At 43.7% G+C, this 24,129-nt stretch overlaps 2 protein-coding genes across 2 annotated transcripts in view; one reads left to right on the top strand and one right to left on the bottom strand.

The window, feature by feature from the left end:
• GABRB3 (gamma-aminobutyric acid type A receptor subunit beta3) overlaps window positions 1-24,129 on the bottom strand; it is a 278,147-nt gene that overhangs the window by 195,807 nt on the left and 58,211 nt on the right. The gene's annotated exons all lie outside the window — the stretch shown is intronic.
• Window positions 9,638-24,129, top strand: part of GABRA5 (gamma-aminobutyric acid type A receptor subunit alpha5) — an 87,689-nt gene continuing 73,197 nt past the window's right edge. Inside the window, exons 1-2 of the mRNA XM_065423471.1 lie at window positions 9,638-9,723; window positions 22,083-22,204. Of these exons, the coding sequence (XP_065279543.1) occupies window positions 9,638-9,723; window positions 22,083-22,204 (208 nt within the window). The remainder of the gene's footprint in view (window positions 9,724-22,082; window positions 22,205-24,129) is intronic.

Below are 24,129 nucleotides of genomic sequence, written 5' to 3'. Positions count from 1 at the left end.
CTGTTATCTTTCATGTGGGAAGTAAGCTGACAGTGGGCTTGCTTCATGAACAGAGGGTATTACAGCCAAATGTGGCTGTAATACAGTGGATGGATTTTGGGTAAGCTTTTGCTATTGTGACATACTAATGCCATATTAGTTAAGTTTAGTCTCTAGAAGGTGTGTTATGACTTTATATTATGTATAAGCCTTTGTTTCCAGTGTTTCTTCTTGCCATCACTTGAACCTCTGTTCTTCGTTAAATTATCTTATACTTGGTTTCTTTATAAAGAAATCTAACTGATGTATGTTAATCAGAGCTGTGTTCTAAAGTGTAACTGGTAAGCTGTGGGGCAGTGTTCCTTTGGGGACCGTGGGTCTGGTAAGTCTCTGAGTGTCCAGCAATCAGGTGCTGGATGCTGTAGGGGGATGCTCAGAGAACTCAGAGGTGGGGGTGGGCCTATCACTAAACCACACAGACAGAGTGGGCTGCAGAGGCCTGGAAGGTAGTGCTTTTGTTGCCAGAGGCTGGAGGTATTGAGTAACTGACCTATAGTAAACACAGACCAGGTTTCCTCATGCTGAGGGCAGGTGATAGTGAGGTTCCTCACAACCCTGGGTACTTTAGGGAAGTGTCACAAAAATTGCTTCATTTTGCATCAGTAATTTAATTCCTATTGTGTTCACACCAGCACAGTGGCGAAATAATTTGGTAAAAGTAATACAATCATCAATATAATATGTCTGTCATAGAGGATGACACTATATTTATAGCTCAACGTCATCCATTCATTGATTTCTGTCAACATTCTCAAGAAAGGAGGGAATGAACACAGAAACTTTCGCCTTTTGGTTCAAATCCAGCCTAGGTTTCAATAGTAACCATCAATCATTACCACCTGATGACTGGTGACATAGATGTAATGCCTGGTGAAATCAGTCCAGTTTCTACTGAACAAGTGTTCACATCACCAAAACCATCATCATAACTGGCAACTAACTACATGGGCAGTCTTAGTGACAAGGCCAAACAATGAAAATATATGGAGAATGAACTACTCTCCTACCCCAGAGCTCGGGGCTGAAATACATTGGCTGGGCAAATGGGGAAGTGTTTACTGCCTGCACGGTTCCTATTCTGTGAATCTCCCACCCATCTTCCCTCAGTCCCATGGGGTTTGTGCATGTCTCCTCAGGGAAGAAGGGGTGGCTTGCTAAATTGAACAGAAACTCTGGGCCACTGAAGAGAGATGCTCCTGGTCTACCCAGGTCTTAGAACAGCGACTACCCTAGGAATTGTACTTCCTGCCAATTTCCCAGAGGAAGAGGGTATGTGTGTAAAACTTGTTGGCCAACACCAGAATAGGAGTTTCCTGCCTCCATAAGAACAGTCAAACTGGTTCAGACCAAAGGCCCATCTAGCTCAATATCCTGTCTTCCAACAGTGGCAAATGCCAGGTGCCCCAGAGGGCATGAACAGAACAGGTAATCATCAAGTGATCCATCCCCTGTCACCCATTCCCAGCTTCTGGCAAACAGAGGCTAAGGACACCATCCCTGTCCATCCCGGTTAATAGCCATTGATGAACCTATCCTCCACTGTGATTTTTGTCGGTGCAGCGGGTAAATCTAGCCTAATATATTTATCTTTGCAAATAATCTGTGTTACATCTCAAAATGCAAAAAAATGGAGGTGGACAGTGTATGACTATCTCTCAAACTAATAAAAAAAAAAACACATCATGAAGTGGTTATTGTCATGCTGGGTTGGACGTTGGCATGGAACGTGGGTTGGTAACAAATGAAATACCTTCTTGAGCATTGTAAAGATCAGTTAATTTTTTCACTTACTGAAGAGTGTGAGTCCTTTTAAATTGAACAGGAAGGCTGAGTATACAGATAGAGTGAGCATAAACCACGAAGCAACTATTGAAAAAATCATACTGAAACTCACATACAATATATTGTTCTTTGAAGACAAAGCAAATCCCAATATCAGTAGGAATTCTAAAGTTACAATTCTCATTGGATGAAATTCTCCCCTGTGCAGAGGACCAACATAAAGGCCTATTCACCATTTAATGTCTGACTTAATTTCTCAAAATAGGACTTTGCCAAGGGTGAATGTCACTCATTATGAATAACATATTTTGAACATACTGTGTCGTGATGGATAAATTAATTGGCACACAGAGTCAATTCTATTTTACAATAGTACCGTATAGAACATGCTATAGGGAAAATCAGCATTGCTGCTTAGAACCAAGGGACCAAATTCATCCCTGATGTAATTCCACAAGTCTCTCATTTGGCCCATTATATTTTATATGTTTTCTACCAAGCCATTTTATTTTTCCTTTATCATATCTATGGTATTGCACAGTAATTGGTTGATATCCAATGAAATGAAATTTACTTTGCACTCTCTCTTTGATTAATTATATGTTGTGTTTTACTTGCAATTGCCACAATTATATATACATGCACATGCATACACAGGTCCTGGACTCTGCAGAGTAGACAGAGAATGTTATAGTGTAAGTGCTCCACCATCTGACCAAGTATTCTAACCTCACATGCAGACCTCATTCTCTGAGCATGGCTCTTTTCAAGAGCTATCAGTTCTATTTAACACTATGGTTATATGGAACTATGATACCCTCTAATGGTCCAGTAACAAACTACAGATATTTACTGAGAATACTCAACTAAATAACAAAAAATGCTGACAGAACAGATGGGATTTAGCATGGTATGCTTGTAAAGTGACATTTTTCATGGCAAGCACAATATCCTAAAATTAAATGGATATTTATCAAATGTTCTGTTTTAAAGAGAAATGCACTTTTTCATTTTTCTTCAAGAAGTTACAAGTGGTCTAACATTTTACCACCATCCAATTTCCAGAGGTTTTTTTGTTTTTTTAATGATTTCTCTCTTTGATTTAGTTAAATAAATATTCATTCAAAGCATATGGCTCTGAGGAAAAGATCTAACAAGTTAAAGAAAGTAATGTTAGACTACATTAACATGAAAAGTGGAACGGGGAGCTAAAAAAATGTGTAACTCTTACTAGTTAAAATGAAGAATTTAGGCCAGCACCTTTAATTATGATTTGTATTTAATTATGAGAAATTTTGCTTTATCACCTTTACATATAATTAATTCAGATTAATAAAAATCATCTCAAAGCAAAATTAAGGGTCGATGGAAAGCCACAAAAGCAAGGAAACTGTCATTAAAGACTCTATTTTTATTTTGCGTAGGAATTTTAGAACACACAGAAGAGTAGTTTGTTGTTAATATTCATTCATAACTTCATGCCAGTTTAAGTTATTAATGTACAACAAGGAAAATATAAGGCGTTAGCTCTGCATTTAAGACCACTATGGGTGCAATGTTTAACAATCTGTAAAATGCATAAGCACCGCAGATGGGTAAAAAATAAAGTTACACCCATAAAGCCCAATCTTCAACATGAGTTTTGCTTAAGTGAGGACTACAGGATTTGGCAGTGAACTCTAAATTTGCTTGCTTTTGGGGCTTTCAGTCAGACGCTAGCTATATTCATATATGCATCAGCATGATCTTGATCTACAAAACCAATGAGATTTTTGCCATTGACTCCAATGGAGGCAGGATAAATCCTATATTTTCCTTATTTAATTTCCTTGATCTTTATGGATATCTAAAAAAAAATGTTCTGTTGCTCCATTATGGTGTCTGAAGGCCACACATCCTATCACTAGAACTATAATGATGTGCTATTAGAGTCTTGGTGTACTTTTTGTAAGGTTCATTCACACTATTATATCACAATTCTTTTGAATCTTAGAGATTTATTGTATGGTTTCAATGCATAGTGAAAAAAGTACACCAAATATTCTGCCTGACAGAGGTTTATTTATAAAGAATGTTATCTTTAGTATGCATTCATAATAAAATATTGAAGTTATCACAGTGTCTTCTGAAATGTGTAATACAAGTAATGTATTACCAAGGACCCTTATTACAACTATTAACTATACAACTATATTAACTGTACAAACTGCCACTTAAATATTTAAAAGTTTACAGCAGTACAGACCATGGATCAATCACCTACAAATTTCATTTTAAAGAGGAGTGTCTATAACAGAAACCTTAACAGGTCTTTAAATATAGTTATGCTACGTAGTACAATTACATCAGCACAAACTTCATCTTTACATTTCTGAACAAGGAAAAATGGCAACTGAATTAAATATCTGTAAGAAATGTAGGCCAAAAAATAAAGCCCAAGTACTCTCAGTTAAATGATTTGTATGACCTGCATCCTGCAGCTAGCACAGGAGGTATGTTCATCATCAGTCAGTTGCCTTTGGAGAGAATGGGGAGCTTGTTTCATGCAGGACTGACCTTTTTATGTTTTGCTGTCTTAGGGGACATCATTATGGAGAGGTGGCAGCAGCGTGTGTGTGTGTGAGGGGAGATGGAAAAAGATGCCTTCCTTCTTTATTTTAGCTTACCGTGAAGTCTCTAGTTACACCACATACCTATTAAATACACCTCTACCCCAATATAACGCATTCCTCAGGAGCCACAAAATCTTACCGCGTTATAGGTGAAACCGCATTATATCGAACTTGCTTTGATCCACCGGAGAGCGCAGCCCCCCCCCCCCCCCCCCCCCGGAGCGCTGCTTTACTGCGTTATATCCAAATTCGTGTTATATCGGGCCGCGTTATATCGGGGTAGAGGTGTACTAAATGTCATTAAAAATATACTAGAGTTTGGTGCAGGAAGGACTTGCAGGAGCAGCCCTATATATTTTATTAAGTGCTTTATAAAGTTTCAAGACTATTGTCAATACTCAGCAAACAATAAACCATAATAGGGAAATGTATGCAGTATAGTTGTAGTGGTGTGGGTGATCAGGCATACATAGCAATACATGGCTTCTTCTTTTCATAGAATCATAGAACCATGAGTTAGAAGGGACAACAAGGGTCATCTAGTCTAACCTCCTGCCAAGCTGCAGGATTTGTGTCTAAACCATCCAAATATCGACCCTGACTTTGGGCATTAAAATTGTTCTTGGGCACAGCATGCAAGCCCCAAACTTTGGAAGGGCTCAAACATTTCAGACAGCAAGCAAATCTGCTGCCCAGTGCAAATTCTTCTGCAGCCTCCCTGTGCCCAGGCTCACACTCCCAAGACACTCACATTCCAGTCCCATCCTGCTGATTGCCTCGGGAAGGGACATGGTGGTGACTACTGGCCTGCCTGCCTATTTCTGCCATGTGTGTGGCAGTCTCTGCTGGTGCCCAGCTGCCTCATGAGCGGCCTGCCTTTCTGCTTGGAGGACACATGGCGGTGTTGCCAAGTTTGCCATTTTCCTGTGGAATTGGGCAATTTTAAAATACCAGTTGCAAGGTTTTGTTTGTTTATTTGGGGTTTTTATGAGGAGTCATGGGTTGCGATATTTTGGGCTAGTTTGCTGATAGTCTGCTACATTTTGGGCTGGGGGGGGGGCAAAGGAGAGGAGGCAGTGCCTGTGCTGTGAGTGTCCCTGGGGGAGTGGGGAGTGGGCAGCACCTGTATCCTGCGGGGGAGGAGGGAAGGGACTCAAGGAGGGGGCAGTAGTGCTAGTGCTGTGTGTCCGGGGCGGGGGGAGGAGGACAGTGCCTATGCTGTGTGTCGGGGGTGTGGGGGTGTGTGGCAGTGCCTGCGCTCTGTGTCCAGGGGGAAGAGGAGGGGGCAGTGCCTGTGCTGTGTGTCTGGGGGGGGGGGGTGTGGCAGTGCCTGCGCTCTGTGTCCAGGGGGAAGAGGAGGGGGCAGTGCCTGTGCTGTGTGTATGTGTGTTCCTGGGGAGGAGGGAAGGGGGCAGTGCCTGTGCTGTGTGTCCGGGGGGCAGAGGAGGGGACAGCACCTGTGGGTGGGTGGGTGTCTCCCGGGGGGAGGGGAGGAGGGCAGTGCCTGTGCTGTGTGTGTCCCCGGGGGTAGGAGGCTGTGGCCAGCTGGAAGTGACAGGCGCCACAGGCCATTCACCTGTGCTGCCCTCGCTCCGCTGTCCCTGCCCCGCCATGGAGCGTCCCCTGGCCGCGCTGCTCGGGAACCTCCTGCTCTGATGCGCAGGTGAGAGCCCGGCCCGGGACAGAGCCGGGCGAGGGCTGATGTCGGGGTGTCCCTCCCTGCCCCCCGCCCATCGTGTGCCCCGCGGGCAGAGCGCGCCCCTGCCCCGCTGAGCCGCCCGTGGGGCAGGTCGGGATCGGGACAAGGCTCCGGGGCTGCTCTCCCGGGTACTTCCCCCCTCCCAGGGTCGTCCCCCCCGGTGCACTTTGCAGCACGAGGAAGATGCTGCCCCACCCCGCTCGTGGCTTCAGCGAGGAGCAGGGACGCTGGAGCCACCCCCACCCCGGGCAGTGCCGTGCCACGAGCCGCAGCTAAGGTAAGCGGGGCAGGGCTGGCCCCCCGACCCGACCCGGGCTAGGCTCTGCCTCCGCAGCCTCCCATCCGCCCGCCTCCCCGCTCACGCGGCTGCAGCCTGCCCGGCGGGAGCGCCTGCTGCAGAGCCCGGGCTGAAGCGCTGGAGCGGGGCAGCCTCCCGCAGGCTCTGGGGCTGGGCGAGGAGGAGACCTCCGGCCTGGGAGGTAGCAGCAGCCAGTCTGGACCTAAGGCAGTGGGCAGGGGGAGGATCCGCAGCTGCCCCTCTGGGGCTGCACATGGAAGGGCGCGGGGGGGAGGGGGCTGAACTGCAGGATGTTTGTTGGGGTGACAGGGTGATTACTGGGGGCCGGGGGTTCCGGATGGCAGGGTGTTTGTTGGGGTGACTGACAGGGCGATTACTGGGGGTCGGGGGTTCCGGATGGCAGGGTGTTTGTTGGGGTAACTGACAGGGTGATTACTGGGGGCCAAGGGGCTCTGGATGGCAGGGTATTTGTTGGGGTGACAGGGTGATTACTGGGGGCCAGGGGGCTCTGGACCACTGGGTGTTTGTTGGGGTGATAGGGTGATTACTGGGGGCAGGGGGTGCTGGAGTGCAGGGTATTTGTTGGGGGTGACAGGGTGATTACTGGGGGCAGAGGGCTCTGGATCGCAGGGTTTTTATTTGGGTGACGGTGATTAATGGAGGGCAGGGGGTTCTGGATGGAAGGGTGTTTATTGAGGTGACAGGGAGGCCAGGGGGCTCTGGGTTGCAGGATGTTTATTTGCGGGGAGAGGGAGGAGAAGTCTGGGTGACAGCTTATATTGGGGCTCTGGGTTTTTCTAGGGTGTAGGGGACTCTGGGTGAAGGATTTTTAGTGGGGGTCATTGGCTGTCAGGGTTTTTTTAGGGTGTCTCTTCTGGGCTGTGTGTGTGGATGTCTGTCTGTAAAGGGGACTTTAATATGGTTGAGGTGGGGGCAGTTAGTGGAGTGACCTTCCTGTCAAAATTCTCCTTGGGGTTTGGATTTTGAATTTGATTGTCATCTCATAGCTTTGTTGCTAATGTGGAGAACTCCTGCTGAGACTTGTAGCTTTTATTTATTTATTTATTTAATCAAATCTGTATGAGGTATCCACCAAAATCTTTCATATATTATTTATGTATAGACTAATGTGTTAATTAAAAAAAAATTGGTTTCAATAAATAGATTGGGTTACTTAGTTTGGGGCTAGTTTTTAAGTGACTTTGGGTTATTAATGCAGTAGAAATCTGGCAATCCTGGCGAGGCAGGTGAGAAAGCAGGAAACAGAGTTCTGCAGGCAAGGAAAGCAAGTGCAGCCCATCAGGAGGGAGCTGCCTGGGTCTGTTGCCCAGCCCCAGCACCATCCCTGGGTGCCTCTGGGAAACATTCAGATCCAGGGTTCATCACCCAGCCTTGGGCTGCAGCAGCCCCAAGAGGAAGGATGTCCCGAGTAGCCCCTTCCTGATCCAGGGCAGCTGGTAAGGGTGGGGGGGAGTAGGAAGAGGGATTATTCCTGCCTTACAAAGCAGTGACGGATACCTGAATCCTGGGGGTAGGGAGCTGGGGTCCCACAGGAGCTGTGGGAAGGGGAGGGTCCCCATGGGGAACCTTTGCAGCCAGCGCACCTGATGTTCTGTGACCGATTGGGCCCTGCAGTGCCCTGTATGTGCCTGTGCAAACTTTGCCTGGCATGGTGGGTGCTCATGGTGGGACTGGGACTGGCCATGCACACTGTGGTCTTGCTGCCTATGGTAGTGTCATGGGGCTCACTTGGAGGCCAGGCACCCTGCTTTTGGCCTTTCCTGAGAAGTTGGCAGAGTTGGGCAGCTCGGGGGCAGCCGGGCACAGCGCCCCAGAGAGCACCGGGGGCATTAGTGGGCAGAGTCAGAGGCTCTGGGGCTGTGTTCCACTGTAGGCTGGTACTGTGCCTCTGGGGAGGCTGCATGGAGCGTCAAGAGATGGGTGAGCAAGTAAATGAGGGAGAGGCTACAGTGATTGCAGGGTCGATGACAGGGCTGAGGCTGCATGTGCAAGGCAGTGGATTGGAGGGGATGATGGCTTTGTGGGTCCCTGCAATGCCCTGGCTGCAAGGGGAGAGAAAGAGAGGGAACCAGCCCACCGACCGATTCCTGCTCCAGCCAAGGGCTGGGCTGCTGGGGAAGGCTTGAGGGAAGCTATTACCTGTCAGTAAGATCCCGGGAGAAATGGCTCCCTGGCTCTTCATAGACAAGTTTAACCCACTGTTCAAAGGAGAGCTCCCTAGCCTCACTGAATGGTGCCTAGTGTTGTCAATTGAATAGTTCTAGGAATTGGGAGGCGGGGTCGTAGATTGTAACAGTTAAACCATTTTGGTTTTTTTGGACTGTGAAAGAGGAAGTGAGTAGGCTGTGTTCATTTGCCTGAGCAGATCCAAAATCAAGAAAGAGTGAGAAGGGCTGGCTTGAAAGGTAGGGTGTGTGTGTGTGTGTGTGTGTGTGTGTGTGTGTGTGTGTGTGTGTGTGTGTAACACTTTAATTAGGATGCAGAGTTAAGCAGTGAGAGACAGCTCTCCCAAATACTGTAATTATTAGGTTACTTAATTATTGAGGCAGGCATCCAAAAAGTGACAATCAATCCCACAGGCAGGTATTATATTATTGTAAATCATTTCCTTAGCATGAGGTTTATGTGCATTTAAAATAAAGATCATGTTTTTGTCTTCTTTTAATGCACAATGTATCAGCACCTGAATTCCAAGTAGTAGAGGGTTTCTAACAGGAGATTTGGGAAAGACAAATTTGTAATTGAATCGGGAATAAGAAAAGAACATAACTAAGAAAAGCACACACAAACAGCACTTGATTATGCAGCATATAGCTGTTATTTAAAGTAGGTAAGGGTTAAAATCAGTATTTGGAAACTAGTAAACATCTGTATAATTCTACATTATTTGCTTAATGAGCAAATCAAAAAAATAATTTCTTTTGTTTTGTAATTTGCTATTAGTACAAGATAAAGAGGGCCTTGAATAAATGCATTTTTATAATGTACAATATGAGATACTTATAGGAAAATATAGGTAAATAGTTAAAACAGACACTTTTTTGTTGTCTGAATGCTGATATCCTATCATCTCTGTATCTGTTTTTTTATTTATATATTTATCTTTGTCTCTTACAGCTGAAGAACAAAGGAGGGAAAGGAATACCTTTCCCGAATCAACTGCTTATATTATTAAACTCATTTGGAATGGACAATGGAATGTTCCCTACTTTTATCATGATCAAAAACTTCTTCCTTCTCTGCATTTCCATAAATTTAGCCAGTCACTTTGGGTAAGTTGTCACGTATTTGACTTTTTTTAACTGAGGACAGTATGTTCACAGATATGACTTTAAGAACATCTAAAGCTCTGTTTCCTCCCAGTGTGTGGCAGGAAGAAAAATAGACTTGCTTTTGATCCACTACTAATGTCAGGGGGGAAAGGGAGCAATTATTTTTTCCCAATGAAATGTTCTGTTCCTCACCAGTTTATGGACCAGTCCTATATCCCCTGCACAGCTGCTGACTGTGGTGGATACTGAAGTCAAAGGGAGTTTTGTGTATACAAAAAATTCAGGATTACAACCACAGAGGTCAAGCCTGCCAGGTGCTGAATGTGCTGACCCCAGTAGCAAAGCACTAAATTACATATTAAACTTGAAATCGATGAAGGTCGCATGACTTCAATGGGAAAAAGTGCTTAACTTTACATGCTTAAAGTTAAGCACATGCTTTAGTGCTTTTCTTGAACAGGGCCAGAGTGCCCAACACGTTGCAGGGATTAGGCCCCTAGTGAGTTCTGAAACAAGAATTGCTGACACCTTTCTTCTTCTGGATCATTGTACACAGGGTATAGTTGGTGAAGCATCCATTGCAGGTTGTATTAGGACAGAGAATTCAGCATGAGCTCCCAGTTATTAAAATTAATTATTTAAAAGTGAGCTTGCTCCTACTCAAAATGAAAATAAAGGTTTGAAAGTTGAGAAAATATTTCTACAGAACATGTTACAAACAATTCTATTTAATTAACCTTTTTAGGTGCCTACCTGAATCATTGTTTTCTGAATGTTAAATATAGCAAATATCACTGCTATATTTCACCTCTCAAAAAACCCCAAACTTAGCTGTTTTCACTAATGTACCAGAAGCAGTCTATGAAAGTGATTTTAAACAAAGCATTTAGTAAAGTTTATAGAAATCTAAAGTGACTATATTTTGGGAAAAGATATGTATGTATACAATTTTGCTGAAAAATAAATTTTCCTAATCCCATCCTGGGACACATGTTAACAGCTCCCCACTTTGGAAAAATACATAATAGATTCAAATAAACTCCCCATCTGAACAAGATTAAATTTTTGAAGAGTTTGGAACTAGCACAGGAGCCAAACTTTGTGACTGGTGACTCTTTACAATGCACAAAACTAACACCCTGGATGTGAACTCCCCCAAACCTTTGGATCTGAACTGTTGGCTCAGACCCATCTCCAATATAAGCCTATTAAGACACTCAGAACTCTGTTACCAATCAGTTGAGAAAAAGCAGACAGTTCTAAAATGCATACTACAAGGAAGCCAAACAGCTGAAAACTTAAAATACTAATCTATGGTACACCTGCTCCTGCTATCATGCAGCCTATGGCAAAACTCCCATTGGACATTACTGGGAGCAGAATTGGGCTCTTAGGTCTAGATTCACAAAAATACCTAGGTGTAGTGATGCTCAGAGCCACCATGCCTAACTCTTAGGCCTGAGTTTGGTGTGTGGACTCCCTGTGCAATGAATGGGGAGAGAGAGGTGTCTTAGACTGAGCGATTCACAAAACCCAGCACTCTAGGTTGCTCCTCGTCTAAGCTAGCCAGTGGGAGATGCCACGTTGATGGGTATGTCCTAACCACTGCCCATCTCTCAGAGATAGATGCCTAAATCCAGACTGCCTGGGGGCACCTACCTCTACTTGGGATTCTCAGCTGCTAACGCTCTCCTGGTGTTAGGCAGGAGGAGAATGACTACCTCGTATTTTACCAAAGGGGGGAAGGAGGACAAGGACAATGACCTCTCTCATAGCTTTTAGTCCAATGGTTATGGCACTCACACAGGATGTGGGAGACCCCAGCTCAAGTCCCGCCTCCAGTTGATGGGGAGAAGAGATCTGAACAGGAGTCTCCCACTCTCAGGTGAGTGCTCTAACTACCAGCCTACAGAGTCATCCTCATGCTTGTATCCTCTTTGCCCCAATGATTTGTTCATTAGTTAATCCACAGGGGAACAGAGTGTGAGGTCAGAGTATGAGAGACAGCCTGATGCTTAGAGCACTCGGCTGAGAACTGGGAGACCCAGGATCCACTCCCCCTGCTCCAACTGAGGGAACTTCACATCGGAATGTACCATAACTCATGGGTGAGAGCACTCACCTAAGAAATGACAGACTCCCTGTTCAAATCCCTGCTCCCCCTCAGGCAGAGGGGAGAGAACTGTGGGTCACCCATATTCCAAGTGACTGTTCTACCCACTGGGCTAAAAGTTAGGAGGGAGGTTCCCCCTGGGGAGGTTGTGTAAACTTCTTCTCCCCCTTTATCCCCAGCATTCTGTGTAAGCTTCTCTATAGGGCCTGATCCAGTAGGCAGGGCCGGCACCAGCGAAGGAAGCAGGTGCTTCGGGCGGCCAATGGAATGGAGCGGCACATCCAGGTCTTTGGCGGCAATTCGGCGGCGAGTCCCTCTTGGAGCAAAGGATTCGCTGCGGAATTGCCTCCGATCGTGGCTTTACCTTCCCCCCCCCCCCCCCCGCGCTTCGCTGCTTGGGGCGGCAAAAAAGCTGGAGCCGGCCCTGCCAGTAGGCAAGGTCTGAGCATGCTAACTGAAAGCGAGCAATGCCTAGCTTCCCCTGGTTTCTGCATTGATCTGAGCCTTAGGTGTCTGGATATCTAGCATAAGGGTACAGTGCACGTGCTCAGCAGCAGAAACATTGGTGCCAAGGGAACTTGTACTGCAAAAATTTTGGCGCTGAGTGAGCGAGGCACCTTTGGGGTTCAGAGATAGCTGAGCAGAGTGTTTGTGAATCTCAGAGGGGCCTGGTTGTGGGATTTAAGTGCCTAAAGTGATAGTTAGGTGACTACGTCCTTTTGTGAATATGTACCTTAGTTTATTATAGAAATGGAAAGAAATTAGACAGTGATAGTTTGGCTCTACAAACATGGTGGTAATTTGTTAAAATTTTACCATTTTGAGAAACATTCTAGGATTGCAACCTTGAGGTCTCGGCCCTTTCACTTCACTGGTACAGTAAGCAGGAAAGCATGCAATAAGTTAGCGTTAGCCATGTTTTCTTGGATAATATTCAGTCCTTTAACTTCTGTATGGTATTCCCTTTAACAAAGAAGTGTGGATTTGTTGCTCTTTGAAGACAGGGTCTAAGTGCAGTGGCTAAAAACAGGAAAAAAATAATGGATAGAAATAAGCCTCAGGCAGGATTCATCGCAAAGTTTTGCCAGTGCACTTCAGTTGTGACCTGCAACTCACCTGAGTTGTAAGGCCTGTACCATATAAACAGAGAGAGACAGTCCTGCCAAATTGGGACATCTGATTCCATGAGTTAATCAAATAGCGTTTGATACGGTACCGCATGAGGAATTACTGGTTAAATTGGAAAAGATGGGGATCGATATGAAAATCCAGAGGTGGATAAAGAACTGGTTAAAGGGGAGACTGCAGCGGGTCGTACTGAAAGGTGAACTGTCAGGTTGGAGGGAGGTTACCAGTGGAGTTCCTCAAGGTTCGGTTTTGGGTCCGATTTTATTTAATCTATTTATTACTGACCTCGGAACCGAATGTAGAAGTGGGCTCATAAAGTTTGTGGATGACACAAAGTTGGGAGGTATTGCCAATTCGGAGAATGATCGGGATATCCTGCAGGGAGACTTGGATGACCTTGTAAACTGGAGTAATAGTAATAGGATGAAATTTAATAGTGAGAAGTGTAAGGTGATGCATTTAGCGATGACTAACAAGAATTTTAGTTATAAGCTGGGGACGCATCGGTTGGAAGTGACGGAGGAGGAGAAGGACCTCAGAGTCCTGGTTGATCGCAGGATGACTATGAGTCGGCAATGTGACGTGGCCGTGAAAAAAGCTAATGCGGTCTTGGGATGCATTAGGCGAGGTATTTCTAGTAGGGATAAGGAGGTGCTGCTTCCGTTATACAAGGCGCTGGTGAGACCTCATTTGGAGTACTGTGTGCAGTTCTGGTCTCCCATGTTTAAAAAGGATGAACTCAAACTGGAACGGGTACAGAGAAGGGCCACTAGGATGATCAGAGGAATGGAAAACCTGTCGTATGAAAGGAGACTCGAGGAGCTCGGTTTGTTTACCCTAACCAAAAGGAGGCTGAGGGGGGATATGATTGCTCTCTTTAAATATATCAGAGGGATAAATACCAGGGAGGGAGAGGAATTATTTCAGCTTAGTACTAATGTGGACACGAGAACAAATGGATATTAACTGGCCGTCGGGAAGTTTAGGCTTGAAATTAGACGACGGTTTCTAACCGTCAGAGGGGTGAAGTTCTGGAATAGCCTTCCGAGGGAAACGGTGGGGGCGAAAGACCTCTCTGGCTTTAAGATTAAGCTTGATAAGTTTATGGAGGGGATGGTTTGATGGGATAATGTGATTTTAGTCAATAAGTCAATAACGTGCCATCGCTGGTAATTAGTATCAATGGTCAATGTGGGTCTGGCTGGAGAATCTTGCCCGCATGCTCGGGGTTCTGCTGATCGCCATATTTGGGGTCGGGAAGGAATTTTCCTCCAGGGTAGATTGGCAGAGGCCCTGGAGGTTTTTCGCCTTCCTCCGCAGCATGGGGCAGGGGTCGCTTGCTGGAGGATTCTCTGCGACTTGAAGTCTTTAAATCATGATTTGGAGACTTCAACAGCTGAGTCAAGGGAGAGAATTATTCCAGGAGTGGGTGGGTCAGAATTTGTGGCCTGCATCATGCGGGAGGTCAGACTAGATGATCATAATGGTCCCTTCTGACCTTAAAGTCTATGAGTCTATGGCCTGGTCCCCACTAAGCCCCCACTTCGGACTAAGGTACGCAAATTCAGCTAGGTTAATAACGTAGCTGAATTCGAAGTACCTTAGTCCGAACTTACCGCGGGTCCAGACGCGGCAGGCAGGCTCCCCCATCGATGCCGCGTACTCCTCTCGCCGAGTTGGAGTACCGGCATCGACGGCGAGCACTTCCGGGATCGATCCGGGATCGATTTATCGCGTCTAAACCAGACGCGATAAATCGATCCCAGAACATCGATTGCCTGCCGCCGGACCCTCCGGTAAGTGTAGACGTACCCTATGAGTCTATGAGCTATTAAGTACTAAAATGCGACTCTACAATACCATTTTTTCCTTTTGTGATCCAATAATTTACCCTAGGCTTGTAGAGGTAAATAGCTCTAATCCACTCCACTGTTAGCCCTACAGAATTCAAGTGCTGCCGTAAGGTCAAATTGTCACTCCGCTCATGCAGCAGTGTGGGGGCAAAAGGTGGTGCCGTGTATCTAAGTAGTTCTGCCTTACAAGCAGCTGCAATGTCAGTGTATAGTTTAGATGCTTTGGGATGCTTCAGGATAAAAAGGTACTATAGTCAGATAAAATATTAGGCTGGTATAGAAACAGTAGTAGCCCTTTGATTGCCACAGTTAACACTTATTATTGCCAATAGACTGTACTGTAATGATTTAGGATCATTTAGGTTTGGTATGCAGTGCTACATTTTAGTGTGTTTAATTGTAATACATTAAGGAAAAGTGGCTGTCATTTTGGTATAATGGACAAAGATTAAAAACCAAAATACAAAAAGAAGTTGTAGATGAAGGCTGTGATTTTAAAATCTTCCTAGGAGACTAAGACACGTAATACCCAATGAAATAAATGGGAATTATGTATCTAAATCCCCCAGATGGTTTTTAAAATCTCAGCAAAAGCAAAATCTCAGCTGTAATTCTGGGCTATCATAAATATGGAATGACTGCTGAGAATTATATACAACATTAAGCCATGGGGGAAAAGCGAGGTGTAGAACTGTAAACATAGTTACATGGTGTTATTAAAAAAAGTCACAAAATTAAAATTCAGAGGTATAGATCAAAGAAGACCAGAATACAAAAACCCCCAACCCAGCATTGTTCATATAACAGCGATTTATGAGCCTTGTTCTGCATAAATACACCTCTACCCCAATATAACGCGAACCGATATAACACAAATTCTGATATAACGCGGTAAAGCAGTGCTCTGGGGGGCAGGGCTGCACACTCCAGCGGATCAAAGCAAGTTCAAAGCGGTTTCACCTATAACACAGTAAGATTTTTTGGCTCCTGAGGACAGCGTTATATCGAGGTAGAGTTGTAGTCTAATGTGAGTCAAGCAGACTTCAAGCTTGCTAGAATTAGACCATAAGTTTTAGAATACCTTACTGTACTGAGGTATCTTAAGATGCTTTACAATTTTGCTGAAATTAAAAATTAATCAGTACTATGATGTTAATGAATAGTAAAAAATCTATTACAGTAAAAGCAAACAGATACAGATTAGACAAAGGGTCTGATTTTTTCATTCCTTGTGCACCCAAAACTTCCACTGAACTCAATAAGTGTTTTGAGTGTGCAAGAAATACAGTATCAGTTTGTCACAGAACAAACAAAAGGTGGGCATGTTTCTGATGTCACTGGGGGTCGAGGACAGCGGAAAGATTCTCCAGAGCAGCACATTTCAGGAGTGAAGCATAAGATGAACTGTGTCAGTTGACCATAGCTGGCATCCCATAGAACGAGGAGTCACTTATTCAATGTCTTATCTTGTGAGGTATCTGTTGCTTCTTGGGTGCAGCTGAGCATCTTGCAGTATCACGCCCTTAAAAGATTAATTTAGCTGTTATTTGGAAAAGGCTCACTTTATGAGTGACCAAAAATATCTTTTAGCTAATGAGAAATCTGACTGGGAACCAGTACTGTTGGTGCAAGATGAGAAGTGAGGTGATCCTATCTGCAATCAGCCCAGCTTGCTGTTGACTCTTTCTGAGTTTAGAAAACTGTTAATTGGAGCTGGTCAAACATTTTAATCAAAAAGTCAACATTTTTTCTGCATTTTTCAACCAGTTCTACTATTAATCAAACAATTTGGAATGCCAGTAATTAAAGCCCTGCTTTTCCAATAAATTCAGGCAGTAGAGAGTGATGGATGCATTGCAGCTCCCTGATCTTCAGCCAGGGTAAAAGTTAGAACCAGCAGGGGGCCTACTCTAACCTTGTATCAGTAGAGGATAAGTCATAGTATGATGCCCCCTCCTAATCATACTCCTCCTGATACACCCCTTCTCTTCCCTTTCTCTGGGATTAGGAGGGGGTGATTAGCAGAGGATGTAGCAGAGCTGCTGCTGCCAGCTTCCCACCAGTGAAGGGAGTTTCCCTACACAAAGGGGGTAATTCTCCACCAGCTATCTCCAGCCCTAAAACTTGACAGTGATTTATCCTAGAGGCAGAGAGGCACAGTCTCTACCTCAGAAGAGAAAAGGAAAGAATTTGGAAATCTCTCAAGTAGTAGAAGGCTGATTTCATCACTGCATTATGCCCTTCACAAATAAGGCCTCAATTCAATCAGAATGCCCCTCCAATTGAGCAAAGGGGATATCTTTGGTTTTCTGAAATACAGCTGAGAGGAAATAAGTTGGTGTTATTAACCATCAACTAACAGTTTTAATCAGAGTAAGTGAGAAAAATATGAGCCCTACTAACTCCTAGCCCCCTACCAATGCAAGGATTTTTTCTCTACTATATATTTTCTGGGTGTTTTATCCAGTCTACTTTTACATATCTTAATCAAAGGGGTCTTCTTTGTTCTCCATGAGATACTACTCCACAGTCTAGTAGCTCTCATCATTCAGTTGATTTTCATGAAATTCAGTCTCATTTTACCTCCCCTTCACATTATTCCTGGTTATGCTCTACAACTTTAAACAAAATTTCTTTTTTTGAATTTCAAAATCTCCCTGGGGTCATCATGCTTCTAGCACTTATAGATAGTTGTCAGTTCTCCCTCATGTTCTCATAGGGCCTGATCCAAAGCCCATTGAAGAGACTCCCATGGTCTTCCATGGTCTTTGGAGCAAATACATACATAGCTCTTTTAATTCTTCCTCTGAATCAGGCATTTCATTGTTTTTGTTTCTCTTTTCCTAATTCCTTCAGTTTGTCTCTATATAATTAGCATGACCATTCCTCCCATTTTTAAAGGGACAGTCCTGGTTTTTGGGACTTTTTCTTATATAGGCACCTATTACCCCCCACCCCGTCCCATTTTTTCACAGTTGCTATCTGGTAACCCTATATATAATAGCATGGTACATGGATGCCTATTCATTCACAAGGAATGCTAATCCATTGGGGAAAATGACCCTATTTTCCACCTTTGTCCACTCACAGCCTATTCCTAACTTCCCTTTTTACATCCTTAACCTTGAAAGACCATCTGAAAAAAAAAAAGTGCAATGCTTGCGTATCCGTAGAACTACCAGTAAAAATGTTGAGCTGTGGAATGAATGCAATAGGAATTGGGGATTTGGCAAAAGTCTTTTGGTGAAAGGGACTAAGCTTATATCATCTTTTTAAAAATCTGTGCTTCTTCTGTGCAGCCGCAATCTAATCCATGTTTTTGGGATCACTTCATCCAAAGGAGGCATGGAATACTGAATGACAGGAAGACTGTAGTAATACACATTTGATACTGATCAACATTTGTCACTGAGGTATACTGTCACAGTTTCAGAGTTAGCTGCACCTGTATTCCTCCTCTGTAGTCCTTTAAGGGCACCCATTTAAGGTTTCAGGCTCCCAGTCGTTACCTCTCTTTGGTGGGGAGACCCACGTTTCTTTCCCTCCTAATCAGATGTTTTAAGGCTACACATTCCCCTGGCATATACTGTACTGTGATATCCCCAGCAAGCCAATGCCTGTGCTTAGTTTGCTCTATGAGAATATGACCAGTGTGTGCCAGCAGTTATACATTACCACACAATTCTTTCTCTGCAAAGTACATTTATTCTTTGGATAAAAGCATCACAGAGAAAATATCTAAAAAAGTTCCCACATACTTACTAACATACCAGAAAACTACCCATCTTCCGCATGGGGAGTCTGATAGGCCAGCATCCCTTCTACCCCTTCAGCAAGGGCTGAGGTCCCCTTAGGACCAAAGGTCCTGTCCATTTGCTGAAGCAAATGGAAGATCCTGAATCTGTTTAAACTCAGCCTTTATCTATCCCAAGTTCTTTCTTTGTCTCTTGGTCTCTGGAAAACGCAGTTGGAACCAGTGTATGCAAGCCATCTCATAGTGGTGGTACCTCACTGGAGCTGTTTAGGGTCTCAGCGACTTGCCTTAACCAAACCCCACTGTTGTTAGTTCATGGTGGAGCTGTGGTGGCCCCTACCCCCATCTCTATAGAGTAGGGGACATTCATACATAAACCATTCCTAAATTTAATACAATGCTCCCCAAAGATACTACATGGGGTTGCAATATCTGCCACATATACATGTAGAGAGACAAGGTGGGTGAGGTTATATCTTTTATTGGGCCATCTTCTGTTGGTGAAAGAGATATAAAAGATTACCCCCCCCCTTCTCTGTGATACCCTAGGACCAACACAGCTACAACAACACTGCAAACATAGACATGCAAACAGTTTTATATTTTGCAAAAGGGTCTGGCATGCAGTTTATATTTTGAGATTGCTAATGAAAAAATCATTTACTTTGGATCAGAGTTAAGGTTGTAATTTTACAATGAAATATACATTTTTTTTATATTTGGTGAGAATGTGTTTATGGGTACTGTGAAAACTGCTTCAGCCTTCATTTCCATACTTTTAAGTGCTTGAGTTTTATAAATGATGTAATAGCTAAGCATGTTATTGTCACTGAGCAACTTTAATTGTTGTTAAAGAAAGAATTTTGGTTTTGGAATGACAGTGAACCCAGGAAAGAGACCGTAAAAGAATTACCGATAAAAGCAAAAGAGACAAACTGCTTAAGATCAAATAAACATGAGCAAAACCAAGCAAGTATACTTCTTGTCAAACCAATTTAATATTGCAATCAGTTCAGCATAATTGAGGCCATCAAAAGCAGCAGAAATGTCCAGCAATGCAAAACTTTATAACTCCCTAAAGATGCTCAGTCATCCACATTGAAAGGTAAATCATTCACAGTTTTAAGCATCACTGTCTCTGTTGCAATTTGGTCCAAAGCCTGACAGTTAACACTGACAGATTGTTTGTGATAAGGTGATGATATACTGGTAGTTACTTGACAACAATCTTTTCAAGCACTTTCACAAGAAAGGGTAAATTAGACACTGAAAAATATTTTAGATTCCAAAGCTGCTTTTCTTTCTTGCTTTCTTTTTTAAGAATGGGGTTTCCAGTAGGATTGGAATTACACCAGACCACAGAGATAAATTAATAGTTTGTGTAATAAATAGAGGGGCGTTTATGGGCACTCTCCTGAAGAAATTCAGTTGGCCAGGTACCAAAAGAAGTCTTACTTTTCTGAACTAGCATCTTGACTTCCCTTTTTTGAGATAGCTTTAAAATCTAACAATTCTGATAATATATTAAACTGTTTAATGTGTAATTTAATTCCTTCACCAGAGACCAGGGTAAGGGCTGGGGATACAAGTGAGTTAGAAAATAAATGAACCTTAATGGTCTTAGGATCTCCTTTTTAAAAAGGGCAATTTCATCTTTCCATCTATCAGGAGAAATAACTGAATATGTCCTTTTGCTGCAGTTGGGAAAAAGAAACTGATTAAATGTTTTAAACGGGCTTCTGGGATTTTCCTTCTGCGTCTGCAATGCCAGCTGAATAGTTAGTACCTCTGTCACTGCTGTGACCTACCTCCATTCACTAGGATGTTGTTTTCAACTAAACGGAAGGTGCAGCTGCCGTATTATTTTAGTTGATCATTTGCAGTGCACTATCCACCTCAGTGAGTTACTGGCCAATGGAGCAGATGTGGTCATAAGAGACAGAACTGGGAGTTAAATTAACCTGGAGAGCATAGAGTGGTTGGATGGTCTTGTGGCTTGGGCAAGGGATGAGATTTAGTGCGGTGCCTCTAAGAACCCAGGGGGAAGGGTGTAAAGGGGGCTTCAAGGCTTTGCACTCTCCTGATAAGGGGCTGCAGAGGCCTCTAGCGTAACTTAGCCCTCAGGGCCCAAGTTACAGCAGCCTCCCAGGGCTGCCCTGTGGGCTCTAGCATTTCTGGGAATCTCCATAGCACTACCTGCTATGGTCCCCACACTGAACTGCCCCCCCCCCCCCGATCCCCAGCTGCCCTCCCATCCTGAATGCTCCCCTATATCATGGCTTGTAAGAAGGTTCGTCAAGTGCCTACACTGGGGAATCCTCTGGCAGAGCCCTTTTTACCCAACTCAGGCCTATAAAAATAAAATGTCTTTTCCATTTTCAAAAACAGTCTTGGGTAAAAATTCTTATTGAAAAATATTTGAGTTCTGGTTTTTTTATTAAAAAAACACAAACATTTGACAAGAAATGAAAAATTTGTAGGCAAAACATTTTGGTGAACAATATTTTGTTTACCAAAACAAAAAGGTGTTTCAGTGAAAATATTCCAGCCATTTCTTCTTGTGACCCCATATTTTCATTGTCTTTAGTAACATATTCTTCATTCTAAAAATCCTGAAAAGAAGTTAACATAGCTTCCTTCTTTATGCCCTGGACACAGGGTTAGGTGTGCTTTGTCTGTAAACTGACATAGAGCACCCGGGGCCTGATCCCGCAGTACTTGAGCAGACAGTTAAAGAAATGGGGGAGGGGGGGAGGGTGTTTTGCTTGTTTAAAGGGCCACCATGCCTGAAGTATTTAGACATGTCTACTGAAGTCTATGAGACTTTATAGTGAACAAGGAATGCATGATTCGACCTAATGGCTGTGGAAACAGGTCCACAATGTATAACTGTTGTTTGCTCAATGCAAGGGAAGACCGACTGATGAAAACAAGGAGGAGAGTAGAAGAATTGTTTATTCTGTGCTGTGCTTTTGAGAAACCAAGGAGATTTGGGGTGAAATCCTGGCTCCATTGAAGTAAATGGGAGTTTTGCCATGGGGGAAATAGCTCAGAGGTTTGAGCATTGGCCTACCAAACCCAGGATTGTGAGTTCAATCCTTAAGGGGGCTATTTAGGGAACTGGGGTAAAAATCTGTCTGGGGATTGGTTCTGTTTTGAGCAGGGGGTTAGACTAGATGACCTCCTGAGGTCCCTTCCAACCCTATGATTCTATGACTTAATAGCAGCCACTTGTTCATCTTTGATTTTCTGAGATTTCTCATACAGCAAGATATATCACTACCAGCAGCAAAGCAAAAAGCAGAAGCAGAGGAGGGGCAGGAGGAATAGAGGAAAACCACACAGTTCACATTGCAGAATTTCATCTGAATACTTCAGACTACAGGAGAGGGTGGAAAATCAGAGGGAAGAGGGGTTTGGTCTCCAATCCCCATGGATCCCTCTGAGACTGGCACAGCTTTTAATCTGTTCCCTCTATTTGTTTATTTATTTATTTATTTATTTAAAACAGCTTCTCACTAATGCCAACAGCTTCAGGGAAAGATGACACCAACGATAATATTACCATATTCACCAGGATCTTGGATGGCCTACTGGATGGCTATGATAATAGATTGCGCCCAGGACTGGGAGGTACAGTAGAATTTCTATTGCTATTGCATCAGTTAGTGTCACTCTTGTGTAATTACTACAGTGAAGCCTACGTAAAATGAATATATGTCAGTGGAACAAACCTGTTAAATGTACATGCTCTGTCTACCTAACCAAATGGAAATAGAACAAAGCCTTTGTAAACAAATGGCTGATTGTGATGGGGAATAAGATACCATCCAGAAGTTGGTGAGAGGACTCTCCTTCTGGCTAGAAGGACCCCTGCTGCTTGACTTGACTGTAGGGATTCATAGCATCGCAGACTGAGCCAACTGTGGGCAATTAATTAATCCCCACTTAACAGACAATATAAGAGGGATGTGCTGTCAGCCGAAGAGGGATGGATGGATGGGTCAGTCAATTTCTAGAAGGCTACATTTGGGAGGAGAAACAGGGGGTCCTTTTCCTCTGGAACATGGCTGAAATGAGCTCTTGGGACTTCATAACTTTGCGTAGGCCTTAGCTGAAGCAAGCCACAAAGACTGTGCTTTAAACTGTGCTTTGAATGAAGGCAGCCTTACTCAGTTATTTGCATTTGGCTCTTAAAGCGGTATGGTATACTTTACGTGTATTGTTATATGTTACAATAAAGCAAACCACAGAGGTGTTTCACCTTAATATAGATGAGCAGAATCCAATGCTGCTTGGAGTGGTCTGCCACACTGATAACATTTCCAGTGTGGTAAAATGGTTATTTGTCTGTGGTAGACCTCATTGAAAAAATATGTCAAGTGAATATATACTATGTGTACTGTACAAAATTATCTCTATCAAACAGCACAGCCTCCTTACACAATAGATTAATACAAATTTAAAATAACCCTGTTGAAAAAATTATATTTTGCAGCAATAAGGCACTTCATGGCAGATTGTAGCGGTATTTAGAAATCGTCAGTCGGGGCCCAATCCTGACATAATGGGCCCGATCCTCACTCAGGCAACTCTCTCTTTCAAGTCAATGAGAGTCTTACCTGAATAAGGGCTGCATGGGCAGCTCCACTGTGAGACCATCACATTTCTTCTAGTAAAATGTGAAAACCCCTGCACCAGTAACACTGTGGATCTTATCTGATACCCTAGTGCCTAAAAAAAAAAAGGGGATTTAGTTAGCTGTGTGCGGCCTAAGACAATCCAGTCTCCCTGAAGAGAGGGCCCTCTCTAAAGCCCATTGAAGTCTTTCCAGTCACTCTTATCGGATTCAAATCGGGTTTGGATCAGGCTGGCCCATGACACATATTCTTCTAATCACCATTAAGGGTTTCTGTAGTTGAACAGGTTTTTGTTTTTCCTTTTGATAATCCTTCCTTGCAATGTGATGCCTGACTTCACCTTTCCAAATATTTTAAGTTCCACAATTGGGAAATAACATGTACAAGTTGTGCAGAATAAATCAAACATATTTTATAGTGTGAATGACAAAAATCTCTAGAAAAGGTAAAAATAAAAAAATACCCTTTTCTATGATCAGCTAGATGTGATGAAACTGTATTTGTATACCTGCTGTGTAGCACCTATATCTGCTATTTTAAAATGCGAGTATTTAAAATTACATCCATCATCCCTGCTACTCTGACCTTGTCCAGGCCCTCTATACATTTCTTCTCTGGCTTCTCCTCACCTTCTGCACAGGTTTAATCTCCCTGTTCTACTTTCCAAGACCTTTTACAGCCTGGCTTCCACTCACTTCTCTGCTCTTCTATCCTTTTGCTCCCCCTCACACTGATCAAGGTGTTCTACTAGCTGCTTTTCTCTTGCTCTCTCAGGCATTCATCCACACAGCTCCTATTCCTGGAACCCCTTCTCCTGGACTTGGCCCACCATCTGTCCAAGTCCCTTCTTAAAAAGCAATATTTCCAAAATGTCTTTGAACCATAATCCTCTCTGCAGAGAAGTATTAATAATCCCAT

The sequence above is a fragment of the Emys orbicularis genome, chromosome 1 (assembly GCF_028017835.1).
Source record: "Emys orbicularis isolate rEmyOrb1 chromosome 1, rEmyOrb1.hap1, whole genome shotgun sequence".
NCBI classification, from domain to species: Eukaryota; Metazoa; Chordata; order Testudines; family Emydidae; genus Emys; species Emys orbicularis.
Note: the sequence above shows the minus strand (reverse complement) of the source record. Positions and strands in the feature narration are given on the sequence as shown.